This window comes from Lepidochelys olivacea (genome assembly GCF_965140295.1).
Source record: "Lepidochelys olivacea isolate rLepOli2 genome assembly, chromosome: 4".
Taxonomy (NCBI): Eukaryota; Metazoa; Chordata; order Testudines; family Cheloniidae; genus Lepidochelys; species Lepidochelys olivacea.
Genome location: NC_140414.1, coordinates 19,232,521 through 19,249,537, shown reverse-complemented (window position 1 = coordinate 19,249,537; position 17,017 = coordinate 19,232,521). Strand labels below are relative to the sequence as shown.

Here is a 17,017-nt window from a genome sequence, read left to right as displayed (position 1 = left end):
TGTCAGCGGCCGGGGGGGGGGCAAAAGGGGCAGGGATGTTAAAGTGCTGCAGCGTCCTTTGCTGCGGCAGCGCTTTAATGTCCCTGCCCCTTTTGCCTCCCCTGTAGGCGACCCTTCTGGCAGGGTACGTACAGGCAGGGCCACCAACGGGGAAGGGGCAGCGACATTGAAGAGCTGCCGCGGCAGCGCTTTAAGGATGGTCCTTTGCCGCGGCAGCACTTTGAGGATCCTTAAAGCGCTGCTGGAGCAAAGGACCGTCCTTATGGTATGACTCTCCAACATTACAGGGGGATATTTAAATCATCGAAATAGGTCTTGTACAGAATTTAGCATGAACAGACTTTTTTTTAACTGTCTAAAAAGCAAAACTAATTTTGGTGACTAAACCATTACCAAGGATGCTTCATATACCAATTATACTACTCCTGCTTTCAGTTGCTCTCCAGTTTGCCACCATCAAAGCCTATTAAAAGTGGCCTGTAAAGGACCAACATTGGGTTTGTTACCTTTTTAGGATATATAAAGAAGGCCTAATGTTTGGTGCCCTCCCTAGTAGAAGGGTATGTGCTCCTCAGGCTGCAGGCACACTTGTACAGAGTAAAGCAGTGTGCCTCGGTCTAAGGGAGCAGAGAGGGCAACGTTTCAAAACTGCTGGGCGAAGAACAATGGAGTAGAAAAATGGAACCTAGGAATTGCCCTGCCAGATCAGACTGGTGCTGTGTCTCATCTGATGTCATGTCTCGTGACAGGGGGCAATATTTGGTAATTCAGAGGAAAATGGTAGAATCCCTGAATTGGGTAATTGTGGAGTTAATTGCCCATATAAGTTTCTTCCTTATCCTGAACAGTGGGTGGGGTGGTTGGCTGATGCATGAGGGTTTATGTATCACTTAACATAATTGTGGATGTTCTTCTTATCCATATAAATGCCTAACCCTTTCTGAATCTTGCCAGACCTTGACCTTGACCTCTATGATGTTTTGTGGCAGTGGGTTACATACGTGTGTTAAATAGTTGATCCATTTTACAAAATAGTTTTATTGTGGGAACTTTCAATGAAGTTGAAAGGCAAAAAAATTAAAATATTTTTAAATTATTGGGTTAAAGGTCCTACATGTGCAATAAACATATGAGCTTCAGAACCCCCTTATGAGAAGCCTGCTATTCTCCGTTTTTCAGAGAAGAAAGCAGTTGAGGTACAAAATTTTAAATGTGTTCCCCCAGGACACAGTGACAGCTGTGGAAATAAAACCCACAAACCTTGGTTCTTTACTTGTTTTAATCACCAGATAACACACTCTTCAATAACTGGAGAAACTGCTTTTAAAAAAAACTCTACAACCTTCATCTCTGTGACTGAAAAGGGGAAATTAAAAGCCTAAGGCACTGCATTACATGTGTCAAAAACAGGTGGCCCACATTGTGCTTGTTTGTCACACGCTGATGAATTTGGAGGTTGGGAGATATGCTTCATGCCCTTTTGAAACTCAGAATGTGGGCTTCAAAGCAATAACAGTCATACTTTCAAAGCCCGTGTGGTTTTGGGCATGTCTGCATTTAAGGAAACATCAGGGTTTGTGGGGTTTTGGGGGGATGCAGATTGGAAACCTAATTAACAGCTCTCGAAGACCGGAAAGTTCAAATGGGCTGCAATATACAAAATCTGCTTGCAGTTCTTTTGATATTAAAATTTCCTATTAAGATTTTAATAATTTAAGGTGTTGTTTTTTTCCCAACAAGTGTTAACAACCCTCCCTTTCTATGACTACCTCCCTCTTCCCCTCCCTGAATGATGTCTTGCCATTTGCTGCTTCTGCTTCTCCAAAGAATGTGCACTAAACACGTGATCCACCAGTCTTGAGCTGATTTGCTCCTTGGTGATTGCGCTTGCAAAATGCAGTTTATAGCCTGTGTTTACTACATCTGCTGAAAAGTCGGATGAACTAAAATAATTGGCAGGAATTTGTTGGGTGTGCTCTGCATATAGTCTATGAAGTAACTTTCCTTAAGTGTCATTTATGGAGCCTGAAGAACCTCTTCTGTCCTCTCCCCTACCTCAGGTACTTACCTTGACAATCCTTGAGTTCTGAGGGTGGATCCCTTTTCCATGAAGGGATTGCCTGAAAGAACTCCTTTTAGAATAAGTTAAAGCCTTTCACTGGGGGTTTGTTACTGAGCAGTGCAAGTTATTTTCTTACTGCCCTGCCCCAAGCTCAGCCCCAGCCTTGGATAACAGGTTCAGTGAGACTGAAATGGCTAAGCATGATGTTTCATGTAAACACTGCAAAACCCACAGTGCTCCCTAGCGTTCTGCAGATTGTACTTGTGGGAGTGCCGCATTTTCTAACCGATAGCCTTAATTGGAAGGTGACATTTACAGAGCTATCAGTACAAAAATGTCTATCTGAATGCTCCTGTCATAAATATAAAGGGAAGGCTAACCACCTTTAAATCCCTCTTGGCCAGAGGAAAAACTCTTTCACCTGTAAAGGGTTAAGAAGCTAAAGATAACCTCGCTGGCACCTGACCAAAATTACGAAATGAGGAGACAAGATACTTTTAAAGCTGGAGGTGGTGGGGAGAACAAAGGGTTCTCTCTGTCTGTGTGTTTTTTCTTTTGCCGGGACCAGAGCAGGAATGCAGGTCAGAACCCCTGTAAAGGGTTATAAGCAATCTAGTTAGATATGCGTTAGATTCTGTTTTGTTTAAATGGCTGATAAAATAAGTTGTGCTGGAGGGAATGTATATTCCTGGTTTTGTGTCTTTTTGTAACTTAAGGTTTTGCCTAGAGGGATTCTCTATGTTTTGAATCTGGTTACCCTGTAAGGTATTTACCATCCTGATTTTACAGAGGTGATTCTTTTACTTTTTCTCCGAGTAAAATTCTTCTTTTAAGAACCTGATTGCTTTTTCATTGTTCTTAAGATCCAAGGGTTTGGGTCTGTGTTCACCTATGCAAATTGGTGAGGATTTTTATCAAGCCTTCCCCAGGAAAGGGGGTGTAGGGTTTGGGAGGATTTTGGGGGAGGGGAAAAGACGTTTCCAAGCGGGCTCTTTCCCTGTTATATTTGTTAGACGCTTGGTGGTGGCAGCAATAAAGTCCAGGGACAAAAGGTAAAATAGTTTGTACCTTGGGGAAATTTTAACCTAAGCTGGTAAAAATAAGCTTAGGGGGTTTTTCATGCAGGTTCCCTCATCCCTAGAGTTCAGAGTGGGGAAGGAACCTTGACAGCTCCAAAGATGAGTCAATAGAATATTCAGCTACTTGTGCATTGGGAGGGAAGAGCCTTATTCTTAGCTGAACACTCATTCAAATGACATTCAAGGATGTGATTTGTTTGTCAAGCTGACTGAACGAGGGCATTAATTGAATATTTTTGGGATCCATCTCAACATGACACAGGCATAGAAGTGGCCCTAATTTGGTTTCACACACCTTGCCCAACGAAGATAAATAGTAGAAGGTCTTAAGTCTCTTCGGGCTTGTCTACACTGCCACTTACAGCGCTGAAACTTTCCTCACTCAGGGGTGCACTGAGCAATGCAATTTCAGTGCTATAAACTGGCAGTGTAGACAGTGCTACAGCGCTGGGAGCCCTTCCCCTCACGGAGGTGGGGTTTTTTTTTGTTTTTTTTACAGCGCTGGGAGAGCTCTCTCCCAGTGCTGGAGCCTCAGCAGGGCTTTAACATCAGCTGTGTAGACTTACCCAAAGGGTACATCTACACAGCAAGTAGCAACCCGTTGCAGAGCCCAGGTCTACAGACTCAGGCTTGCACTAAAGCTCTTAAAAATAGCTGCACAGATGTTTGGGCTTGGGCTCTGAGGCCCACCCCCATACCTAGGCATCAGTGCCTGAGCTCCAGCCATAGCTCGAAGGTCTACATCGCTCTTTTTAGTGCCAAAGTGCAAGCCCCACGAGGCTGAGTCTGTAGACCCAGACTCTGAGTCATGCTGCCACGGGCTGCTGTTTGCTGTGTAGAAGTACCCTTAGTGCTTTGGTTGAGTCTGCAGACAGACGGAAACAAAACTAACTGTGCATCTGTTCACGTTGTCAAATCTAGCCATGCAGCCAAAAAATGAAATAATTTAGCAGTGACAAAATGAAATAATAGATTTTGGAAATTGCAGCTGAATCTGTCTAAATTTCACATCAAAATTTTTTTGTTAAAAATCTCATAGATCATCTTTTCTTGTGGATTTGTATTATGTCAGCTCACCAGCAGAGACTATTACAGTAGCTGGATTCTTCCTGGGTGGAAGGCAGATGGGAATAATTGCAGGATGACAGGTGGAACCTTTATCCCCATGAAGTGTTATTCATAGAACCGGAAGTATTTAACTGTTACCAGTCACAGAGTTGTTCCATGAAATACAGCTTTTGATTGATTCTCCTGCTTTAATTTTGCCTGTAATTTACATTGAACTGAGAGAAAATATGCTCCTAAAGCATTCCTTTGGGTGGCATTGGAGCAACATGGAGAGTGCCAACTGCAATCAGGATAGTCAATGGGGGGAAAAGTAGGCTTATTTTTATAAATTGCTTACAGGGACCAAGACTTTCAAAAACAAGAGCTTAAAGTTAAGCGCCTAAATAAGAGGCCTGATTTTTAAAAAGCACTGAGCACCCAGCACCCCCCAAATTAAAATGGGAGGTGCTGGGTGCCCAGCAACTTTGAAAAAAAATGTTTAGGCTCTTTTTAAAAAATTGTTGGCCAAGATAGATTATATATGGTTACTGTTTTCCTTCATTGCGAAAGGTGCAATATTATTAAATATTTCAGAGCGCTCTCTCCCAGAACGTGTAATAAGCATACCCCCAAAATAAACAAATGCTAAATGAAATGCACTGCTAAATGAAGTGCAATGTTTTTAAGTACATTAAAAGGCTAAACATAAATTCTTAATAGTTGGCTCATAACCAGCAGGACAGAAATCATCGTATGGAAATGGATTTTAATATAACGTTTCCACTCAACTGTCTGTTTTGTCTGTGCCCCACATTTCCTTTGTAATATTTAAAAAGCAATTAACAATGAGGAAGCTTCATTACAAAACTCTGTACACCTGTTCAGCAGTGGGTATTTTGTAATTAGAACTGCATGAAGTTTGCATTGTTGGTAGACTGTTACCAGACTGCTAACTGACTGTTTAAATTCTTCACAGCTGTGGACTTCTTCAACCAGATAAATATGCTTTATGGTACTATTACAGACTTCTGTACAGAAGAGAGCTGCCCAGTGATGTCAGCTGGCCCAAAGTAAGAATGCTCAGTTCCTCTTGCATTAAGTGACTTACAAAGACTGAGAAAATGTTGTGCCCTCTCTTGTTGCTTTATGATATAAAAAGAAGGCCTGACACAGGGGTGGGGGCGGGGAGGGCCTGAGGTTCAAACCCCCCCCCCACCCCATCTTAGAAATATCATGAATGTCCAATCTGATCTTTCCCAGTGAGTTCTCCAACAAAAACAAAGTCTCTGGAAGGCAGACTGATCTCCATTTAACCCCCTAAATGAAGGGTTGGGGATACTGAAAGCTTTTCTTTCATGTGTTTTAGTTAACTAGATATTACAAAAATAATCAACCACAGTTTTAAACAGTCTGAACAGAAATCCCTCCCCCTCTCAATTGCTGAAGTTTGACTTACTTGATACATGTCATCTTGTACTTCTATTAGTTCTGCAGTTCTCCAATGTCTTCCAGAGTGGAAAATACTTGAAATTCTAATGTAAAATAAACAGGGAAACAAACCTTCTGTATATTGAAAAGAACTTGATATTACACATAAATATTTTATAAAAAAGTGTGCGTGTGTATCTTCCCCATCTCTCTGTTTTACTTCCATATGCAACATGAACTTTTTGATTTGTAGTAGTTAAGGAATACAGTGAAACTATTCATCTGCAATACTGTTTATCTGATTGGAAGCAAGCATGCTATCTTTACTTGGTGGACTTAAGTTAGTGATAAAGATTCAGAAGAGTGCTTGTCTACCCACGCAACCAGCCTAATGTGGTGCAGTTAGACCAGTATAAAAGTGCCTTCTACTAGCAGAGTTTATTCCTCTTTCCATACGAAAATAAGGCCTGGTCTAGACAACAAAGTTAGGTTGACGCAAGCTGCCTTGCATTGATCTAGTTGCACATGTGTCTACGCTTAAATTTGTTTCCCACTGATATAAGTGCTCTGTTACAGCGAGGCAATATCAGCACCTCCCCGTGTGGCGTTGAGCCATCATTGTACTGAGGTTGACAGTGCGAGTGTAGGCACTGCATTACCTGTGTCAACCCAAACAGTCCTCCCGCAGCTGTCCCACAATGCTCGACACTGACTGCTCTGCTCACAGTTGTGAACTTCACTGCCCAGGGTTCACTGAGACTGGAAGGCCACCCTCTCCTTTAAAGCCCTGTACATTTTTGAAACGCCTTTTCTTGATTGTCCAGTTTGGTGAGCATGCCTAGCAGCTCTCCATTGTTGGGTGCAACTGCCCAGCTGACCATGCCGGCTACACGCTCCGGACATGCTCCGGCCTGGAGATAATTGTCTCTCCTGGGCCTGTGCGGGGGAGAAGAGGCTGTGCAGGCAGAGCTACAGACCAGCTGTAGAAATGTGGGCATCTACAAGCAGATTGCACCGGGGGTGCAAGAGAAAGGGTATGACAGGGATGAGCAGCCGGGCTGTGTGAAAGCGAAGGAGCTGTGGCAGGCATATCAGAAAGCCAGGGAGGCCAACAGTCGATCCAGTGCCGAGCTGCAGACCTGCCACTTTTACAAAGAGCTGCATGCCATTCTTGATGGAGACCCCACTACTACCCTCTAGACTACTCTGGATACCTCAGAGGAGCTCAAGTCACAGGCCCCTGCCGTGAACTGTGTGGAAGAGGAGGAGAAGGAAGAGCAGGAGGATGGGGGACATTCAACCTGGGGGTCCAGTTACGACATGAGCCAGGACCTGTTTGAGGCTCCACTATAGTCCAGTCAGTCCTGGCAGCTGAGCACGGGCAAGCCTGATGCAGCGAAGGAACCTTGGGTAAGGGTTTAAAAATATTTCCCATTAAAATGATGTGCCCCCAGCTTAGCAAGACACACCTATTGACTTTTCACTAATTTACTCATACTAAGCGGTACAACAACAAGAGGTAGAGTTATCTGCTTTTCATTCCACTGTAGAATTATGCAGAGCAGTTTGTTTGTGTATACCAGGATGTCTCCTTAATCCTCCTGAGATCTTGATAAAACTTCCATGGTGGTATTCTGCAATCCTCTCCTGAAGATTTCTAGGGATGGCACCTTATTTCTTCCTCTGGGTAGGACTTTCCCACGCCAGTCAGCAATAACTTTGGTAGGCATCATTGCAGCAAACAGGCTAGTGGCATACTGGCCTGGGTGGCTTCCGGACACCATTAGCAGCTGTGCTCTCCATGCCTTTGTTACCCTGAGGAGTGAGATATCAGCTAAAATCACCACCACCTCTGGAAAACAGTGCCAGTATTCAATACTGTTGCCCTTTACTCATCGTTCCATGCAACTGAGCAATCCCTCGTCATTTCTCTTCTCCCTGGTGGGCCGTACTCACCATGCCTGGTGCTGTGAGTGGTGCCGTGCATAAGCATTCCGAAACAGACGTGTCAATAAGCATGTCTTATTTAAAACTCTAGGGGAGCGACAGAAGGGAGTTCTGAATCTTAACTTTTGCTTTCCATTGTCACTATATTGACAGTGACAACAAGGAGTCCGGTGGCACCTTAAAGACTAGCAGATTTATTTGAGCATAAGCTTTTGTGGGTAAAAACCCCACTTCTTCAGGTGCATGGAGTGAAAGTTACAGGTGCAGACATAAATATACTGACACATGAAGAGAAGGGAGTTACCTCACAAGTGGAGAACCAGTATTGACAGGGCCAATTCGATCAGGGTGGATGTAGTCCACTCCCAACAATAGATGAGCAGGTGTCAATTCCAGGAGAGGCAAAGCTGCTTCTGTAATGATCCACCCACTCCCAGTCCCTATTCAAGCCCAAATTAATGGTGTTAATTGACAATGGTATCTCTGAATGTTTTTCTATAGCTGCTGCTGTTGCAGCCTGGAGGGATTCTCCCTTCACACCCGCAGAACTCCTGAGCCAGAGAAGGAGGAGAAAGAAGAGGACTTGAGATGACATGTTCAGTGAAATCTGGGAAGCCAGTGCAGCATCAGACCACGAGCATAGGGCCTGGAGGGTGAATGCAGACTGTATGGAGAAGGAAAGACCTGACAGGAGAGAGGCACAGGAGTCCCACCAGGAAAAGGAAAGGGAGGGAGACATACCAGGATGTAATGGGGCTTCTCTGGCAGCAAACACAGATGCTGCAGACTCTTGTGGACCTGCAGGTTCAACAATCACGGACTTGCCTCCCTTTGCAGTCTCTGGAAAACTCCATTACAGCACCTCCCTAATCCCCCTCTATGTTCCACATGGCATCAGAGGCCTACCCTACCATGGCATCCCTAACCCTACCACTCCTCTCTAGAGGGATGTTAAGGAGAACCACAGCTTCATATCTACTGACCTGTGAAAGCCATGGTGGTTGTGTGTAGCTAAAATGAACCTGAATGTTTTTTCCACTTCTTAAGTTCTGTTCCATAAATTTATTAAGGCTTTAATGCATTTGCTTTTAATTTGCACAGAATTTTTTTTACAATATTTGCCTTACTCAATAAAATTTTATTGTTTAGAAAATAATATTTTACTTCCCAGCATATGCTGCAGAATGCCTAATGGTAGTGAAAGCACCCACTTGCTGTACGGTCTGACACAACTCACAGGATCAGTGACAAACTGTGCAATAGTCATAAATGTACAGCAAGCACCACAAAATAAATAGGTGCATTGACACTGTTATATTCATAAATATACACCGAGTACAGAACTCCATAATTCCTAACAAGCCCCAAGACAGCAAGGCGCAGGTAGAGCACAATACATCACAACCCATTACTGTGGTTTCACTGTCAGTGTTTTTTCAAAGCCTCCTTGAGCCATATAGCTCCATGTTGAGCTCTTCTAATAGCCTTTGTGTCTGGCTGTTCAAACTCAGCAGACAGCCGCTCCACTTCTGTTCTTCATCCAGGCAGCAACTTTTCCCCCTTTTCTTCAGAGATATTGTGCAGGACACAGGAGGCAGCTATAACCATTGGGATATTTTTCTCACTAAGATCCAATCTTGTGAGTAAACAACGCCAGCTTCCCTTCAGTCTGCCAAAAGTACATTCAACTGTCATTCTGCACCTGCTGAGCTAGTAGTTGAATCTTTCTTTAGTGCCGTCAAGATGGCTGGTGTATGGCTTTATGAGCCAGGAGAGCAAAGGGTAGGCTAGTCCCTCCAGATCACTGTTGGCATTTCAACATCGCCTGTCGTGATCCATTGGTCGGAAAAGTAGGTCCCAGCTTGTAGTTTTCTGAACATTCCTGTGTTCTTAAGATGCGAGTGTCGTGCAGCTTCCCTGACCAGCCCATTTTGATGTTGGTAAAGCATCGCTGGTGATCCCGCAGTACTTGCATAACCATAGAAAAGTAGCCCTTTCTGTAGCTGTATGCTGTGGCAAGCTGGTCAGGTGCCAAAATAGGGATATATTTGACTGCAGTTGTGGAACCCTGCTGCTGCAAATCCATCCACTAAGTCCTGCACATTGCCAAGAGTCACAGTCCTGCAGGAGGCGATTAATGGCCCTGCTCACTTACATGACATCAGCCCCCAGAGGGGATTTTCCAACTCCAAAATGATTTCCCATTGACCGGTAACAGTCAGGCATTGTAAGTTTCCACAGTGTGATCGCCACTCACTTCTCCATTGTCAGTGCAGCTCTCATTCTGGTGTCCCTGTGCTCGAGGGCTGGGGCAAGCTCAGCACACAGATCCAGGAATGGGGCATTGCACATCCAAAAGTTCTGTAGCCACTGCTCATCATCGCAAACCTGCATTACGATGCAATCCCACCAATCAGGTCTCATTTCTCTGGCTCAGAAGCAGTGCTGCACCATCTGCAGCTGCTCCTTGAACACCACCAACAATCTTGAATTGGTTCTCACTGTGTCCCACAGCATTGGCCCTCTATGAAATCATCATGTTCTGTGCTGATTTGGTTCTTCTTGCAGCTCTGCAAATGCCAGAGGATCATGCATCCTGTGCTTGCAATGCTCAATACAATAGTGCAGAGCTATGCAGGCTTCATGCTTCTGTCAGAGATGTCAGACAGCGAGGAGGGCCACGCAGGCTTGTGGGATTTTTTTTAAAAGGTAGGAAAATTATGGGATGTAGATGACCTTATGGGATGGAGAAAGTTGCTTGCCTGTAAGGTGACCCCTTGCTCCCAGATCACCCCTGCATGACTCATTTCTGCCTGACAATGCATTGCCAGATCTTCCCAAAAGGCAGTGGGACCAAGCACCTACATCCCACCACAATGGGAAACCTGTGGTGCACCGCACAGAGCATCAACACACGCACTCCTGAGTCCATGCAGTGCCGATACAAGGAACTAAGTATGCTTGCACACAAGTGGTATACTAACTGCATCAGCTTTATGCCGATGTAACTTGTTTGCAAAAGTTTGCTGTGTAGACATGACCTAAGTTATACCAGTATAAGGCACCTTTATTCAAGTATAATTGCATCCACACTAGGACTTTTACCAATAAAGTATTGTGGTTAAAAATCCCACCTCTAATCAAAAGTGGTATCAGTACAAAAACTATGTAGGCCATATCTTGAATTTTTTTTCCTTCAGGTGGGTCATGGTCAGAGCTACTATTTCTAATAAATAAAATGTGAAGGATTGTTAAGGTGTTGCTTGTCATGTTTCCAAAGGGTGGAGAATGTACTCTAGCATGTTGGAATTATTAATAATATTACAAATTATTAATATTAATATGGGAGACCACCAGACACTAATATAACCATAAATTCCTTTATTAAGGCCAAATGGCTATACAATTACTCTATACGTGCCTTACGGCCTAAAAATAAGCAGTACTATACCCAACAGCGTAACAAAGGGCTGCTCTACGCTACACAGTAAGGTCAACATAAGGCAGCTTATTGACCTAATTATGTCAGTGTCTACACTTCAGCCTTCCTCCTGCCGACGTAAGTGCCCTACTACACCAGCATAATAACTGCACCTCCACGAGAGGCATAAGGCTTATGTCGGTGTAGTTAGGGCGAAGCAGTGTGTGTGTAGACACTGCCTTACTTACATCAGCTGTTGGTTCTCATGTCTATTTCATGGCAGGAGCCAGGCAGTTAGAGCCCAGCTGCCTCCCACCACCAGTTCCCAGAAATGGGGTTGTCACATCAGCTAGGCCTACCCACGCTTTAGGTATTCAATTACGCATGTAGGCTCTTGTGTTAAGAGCCCTTTGCTTTTGTTATGCTTTGTTCCTATTGATGAGAATAAGTAATACTTTGTTTTGGGAAGGCTGTTTTATGTCCCTGTATTCACACACTGGTCACAGCTCATGAAAGGAAAAATAGTGGGACTCGCTGAGGAATCACAGTTGGTATACAGGACCCAATCTGAGAGTGGGAAAATCGCAGGATTCCATCTTGGGACAGGTGAAGTGAAGAAGTCTTAACACTTAAGAGGGTTGCACTCAGGAAGGCAGACAGTAGTCAAAGGTACAATTAACTCTGAGCCGTGACAATGAAAACAGGGAGTATTGACAAAAATAAATAAAGCAGAAGTAGATCTTCTTGGACCATGAGTCTCATAAACTGAAGTGAGCTAATTTGAGAAACCTTTGCCAGGCACCTTTTTGTGGGGCGGGTGGGGGGGAGGGGGGAGGAGAAAGAGAGAGAATGTGTATGTGAGAGAGAGAGAGAGAAAGGAAGAAGAGTTCTTAACAACTTAAAATGAGGATGATACTTACCCATACTGTAAAGCACTCTGAGATCATCAGATGAGAAGCACAATATATGCTAACTATGTATTACTATTGCTATTGCTATTTACTATTTAATTTAGTTTATAAGCAACCCTCTAGTTAATCACTACAAAAATACATATGTTAACTTCCAGTGTCCTGCTCTCTGGTTGCAACATCCTTCTACAAAAACTGAAAAGTGCAGGATATGTAGATTTTTTCCATACTTTTTTGACAAGATGTGTGTAGCACTATTTAGTTATAATAAAAGGGAAACAATATCTGATTAGTAACATGTAGCATATAAATGGTTCACTGTTGCAAATCACTGAGACATCCTTTTAGTTTTCAAAGCAAAACTGGAAGGTTTGTTTTCAGAAGCTTATGAAATATGTAACCAAACTGAAGATCTACTGATGGGTGAAAATTATCTTCCCACTGGCATGGGCGTGGAGTCTTGTGCATCTGCTGCACATTATTAGTGTTTAGTCTTTGCAAATACCAAGATAAATATTTGAGGTAACCCCCTGGAAGTGGACAGATTGGGCTAAAGAACTTTTTGACATGGGGAATCCTACCTTGTGTTCTGGGCAAGTCTTAAATGCAAGCAGCTTCTGGGTGTCTGTGTCTGGGGTCTCTGCAGCTCACACTCACTACGTCTTTCCAGCAGCTATCTTAGGAAGGGACCTTTAAGTACAGGAAGTTATTTCCTAGGGTTCTTTGCATACCTCCCTGACCTGAGATCTTGCTTGGAGATGGGGAACTGCTTGCTGGTATAAGACTGGAATGATTTCTCTTATTAGCCAAGGGTCAATTTATGTTCTTCACATATACATAGTCATGCACTATGGGCTCAGTCCTGTTCCTGTGGCTCTGGGTCTTCACTGGAGATTTTACCAGACCAGCCCTTTACAAGCATATTTGGTACCTTGAGCAACTAGCAATCGATTAACTCGGGTAAAAATTCTAGCGTAGACGTGCCCATTGAGGTCAGTAGCAACAGCACGAAGAGTCCTTATTGTTCTGCCTTCCACTACCCAGTCGTCCATTGTATGATTAATTGTCAGAAAAATAAAAATAGGGAAAGAAAATAGTAAGTTTCACTTACTCATGTCTTAAAACAATGTCTCCTATTCATAACCATATTCTTTCCTCAACCCAACCAAAACGAGCTACGCCTGCTTTCCATCATCAGTCCTCATTACTATATTTGCCACATCAACTGCCACGTAACCATAAGCAGATCAAGCACATTGAAAAATTATTAGTCTGTATAAAATATATTGTTAAAGTAATATGTTTACAAGGTTCTAAGAAGGAGGGGAAATTGAGTATTGCTTCATTTCCCCCTTTTCTCATTGTGTTTCATGTCTGCCAATAGGTACACACCAGAAAAAACATGACGGCCAAAATTTTCACATCTGGATGTCTAGGGTTAGACTTGCAAGTCTCCCCCCCCCCCCCCCCCGAGTGAGCACTTGAAAGATCCCTTTGACTTCAGTTAGATTTGTGGGTGCTCAGCACTTTTGTATTCAGGCACCTAAACAAAAGAGGCCTGACTTTTAGAAGTGAAGAGTATCCACAAATCTCAATTTTGGCCGAAGCTAATAACTTAATTAAATAGGAAATTGCTGTTCCTCTGCCTTACATGTCTGCTGTGAGAACAGTTATATATCCTCATTTGAATCTGCCTCTTTAAATAGCTCCTCGCTCTCAGCAGTGTGCCAACCCACTTACCTTATTCATTTTCTCCACACCATTCATGATACTTTAGATCTCTATCATATCTCCCCATAGTCACCTGTTTTCCAAGCTGAAAAATCTGACTTTTTAATCTCTCCTTGTATGGAAGCTATTCCATACCCTTAATAATTTTTGTTGCCCTTCTCTGTACCTTTTCCAATTCTAATATATCTTTTTTTGAGATGGGGAGACAAGAATAGCACACAGTATTGAAAGTGTGGGCGTACCATGGATTTATTTAGTGGCATTATGATATTGCTGTCTTCTTATCTGTCCTTTTCCTAATGGTTCCTAACATTGTTTGCTTTTTTGACTGCTGTTGTACATTGACTAGATGTTTTCAAAGAACTATCCATGATTTGATAAACCAAGAGAGATGTGTAAATAAACGTTAGTCTTGTTTATTGCCGTAACTGATCTCTCTTCTAAAAATTATTATGAAAAGGTTCTCCTAGTTGCTGATTTAACTGACAAAACACTTTAAATTGTTTAAAACAGGCACTGTCTGATTAAATTGTCTACAATTTTGCTCTTGTGTAAAACAAATATATTTTAAATATATTTTTACAACGATGTATGACAAATAAAATTGTTCTCATAATTTTAATTCTGGAGGAAACATTTTTAAACAAACATTCCTCTGCTGTTTGCCAGTGAAACATCACAGCATTCTGCTATTGTGTTAAGAATAGAAAATGAAAGTGACTAGGCTATTTTCAGTCCAAGCTGAAAAAAATGAAGAGTAAATTTAAGCTGTTTAAAAGTTAAGATTTATTTAAATTCTTTCAGTTCTAATAATTTAAGATCAGATTTGTAGGATAGGTAACAATGTTTTATCTGAAAGCACATGGATTTAAACTGGCAGTATCATTCTGTTTTGTATTTAGAGGAATATCTGTTTTTATATCTATATATATAGATAGATATAAAATATAGCTCATTGGTTCCTTTGGGAGGACTTCAGCACTCAGCAGTCCTTTTCATTTCTGAGTTGGTGGTGGGGAAGGACCTGGAGTGAGTGTCTCTAAAAGAAGTATAAAAATCAAGTTCAATCCTTAAACAGAAATGAAAAACCTTTCCAAGGCTTTTGTATGAATGACTCAGTTGTGTGTTCAAGAGATGTCTTACCTTTCTGTTCCAACCCAGATACGAGTATCACTGGGCAGATGGGACAAACATAAAGAAACCAATCAAGTGCTCAGCACCAAAGTACATTGATTACCTGATGACTTGGGTCCAGGATCAGCTGGATGACGAAACACTATTTCCATCCAAAATAGGTAAAAATGAACAGTGAAATCAGCATCCAGTTGTACAGGACTATTAAGATCTCTTAGCATTGAAAAAAGCATGTGTAGCTTTGTGTCTGAATTTACAGGATGGAAAAAATATTGATTCAACCCCAAAGGGAACTCAGCAATAAACAGAAATAGTGAGCTGTTGAATATTGAGTTGTTTCTTAAATTATTAGTGACTGCTGTAGGACAGTTAAAGAACAATGTATTAATACACTGAAAGGTACTTGCATGTGTTTAAGCAGGTACAATTTGTGTGCCTGGCTATCGGACATGATACATAATAGAGCAATCCTTAATAAAAACCTGTTAAAATTCAGGATGTAGAAAAAGGGTGTTTCTGTTTAAATAAGCAACTGTATTTTCATTGATTCTTCAGCTTTCTCCTTTTAAAAAGTAGAGTGTTTCTCCTAGAGAAATAGGAGGAAAAGTAATTCCAACCCCTGTACCTTATCCTCAGTATCTTTTTGCAGAATATAGTGTTTTCCCAACTACCAAAATAAGCATAGCCCCAAGGAGGTATTCCCCAACTGGATCAGCATTGCATCCTTGATTGTGAATACAGAACTTACTGTTTACAAATAAATTGGGAAATGTTTTATGTTTTGAGGAGGCTTCTTTAAATGCATGGCACTATTCAGGAAGCAGTTAATGACAGCCCATTTTAGAAAATGGACCGTCTGTCAAAATCAAATGGCTTTTGCTTTTACTTGTTCATGGTTTTAGTCGGGTGCAATGAACCTATAATAGGTTTGGTTTTTTAAGTCATCCCTCTTCCCAACTATCCCCTGCTCAGTAGGTGGCAATGTAGAACCTGTTAGCAGAATGGCATTTGCTTTAGTGCTTCAGTTCAGAGCTGTTGGGGGAGAGGAAAACTGCTTTTATTATTATTAACAGTAATGTTTATTGTGTTTTTAATTATTTAATATTTATCTTAGTGTAGTGCACAGAGGGCTTGGATCTCCATTTTGTTTGGCCCTGTTCAAGTGTGTGTGTGTGTGTGTGTGTGTATATATATATATATATATATATGAAGACCTTTTTTAATAGGATGGGGGATGGGTCACTTTTTTAATAGGATGGGTCACTATAAGCAGTGACTCAGAAAATGACCAACAGGGTCCTAGTGGATAACCAAGTGAGCATGCACTGCCAATGTGATGCAGTAGCTTAAGAGAGCAAATGCAATCCTTAGATGTATAAGCAAGGAAATATTGAGTAGGAGTAAGGAGGTTTTATTACCCCAGTGTAAGGGATAAGTGAGACCACTACTCACATACTCCATCTGATTCTGGTGTCCACAGAGTAAAAAGTATGTTGATAAATTGGAAAGGATTCAGGAAAGAACTACAAGAATGATTTGAAGTCTGTCGTACGGTGAGACACAAAAGAAGCTCAATCTATTTGGTTTATCCAAGAGAAGGTTGAGAGGTAACTTGATCATAGTTATGTACCTACATGGGGAGAAGATTTCTGATAGTAGAGGACACTTTAATCTAACAGACTAGTGGTTGGAAGCTGAAGCTAGACAAATTCAAAGTAGAAATTAGGTGCAATTTTTTTTTTGACAGCAAGGGTAACCATTGGAACAATTTACGCAGAGGGGGATTTTCCATCATTTGAAGTCTTTAAAGCAAGAATGGGATGTCTTTCTGCAACATAGGCTCTAACTCAGATAGGCATTATAGGCTTGATGTAGGAATCACTGGGTGAAATCATGGCCTGTGTTATGTGCTAAGTGATCATAATAGTCCCTCTGGTTTTAAAATCTATGAAGACATGGTCTTTGCCCCCAAAGAGCTTACAATACATTTATTTCTTTTTAGGTGTTCCTTTCCCAAAGAACTTCATGTCAGTGGCAAAGACCATTCTAAAGCGTCTCTTTAGAGTTTATGCTCACATTTACCACCAGCACTTTGATCCAGTGATCCAGCTGCAAGAAGAGGCACATCTTAATACATCCTTCAAGCACTTTATTTTTTTTGTTCAGGTAAATTAGCATAAGAATGCTATGGTAATGGTTGCCTTTTACTCTGAAGACAGGATATATTAAAATGTTGATATATAAAAATACCATTCTT

General features: G+C 41.9%; 1 protein-coding gene across 3 annotated transcripts in view; it reads left to right on the top strand.

Annotated features, from left to right (window-relative positions):
* Positions 1 to 17,017, top strand: part of MOB1B (MOB kinase activator 1B) — a gene marked incomplete at its 5' end in the record, with an annotated part of 84,192 nt that overhangs the window by 55,560 nt on the left and 11,615 nt on the right. For all 3 annotated transcript variants that reach the window (XM_084626345.1, XM_084626344.1, XM_084626343.1), the window contains 3 exons: positions 5,165 to 5,258; positions 14,788 to 14,921; positions 16,763 to 16,926. In XM_084626345.1, the coding sequence (XP_084482471.1) occupies positions 5,165 to 5,258; positions 14,788 to 14,921; positions 16,763 to 16,926 (392 nt within the window). The remainder of the gene's footprint in view (positions 1 to 5,164; positions 5,259 to 14,787; positions 14,922 to 16,762; positions 16,927 to 17,017) is intronic.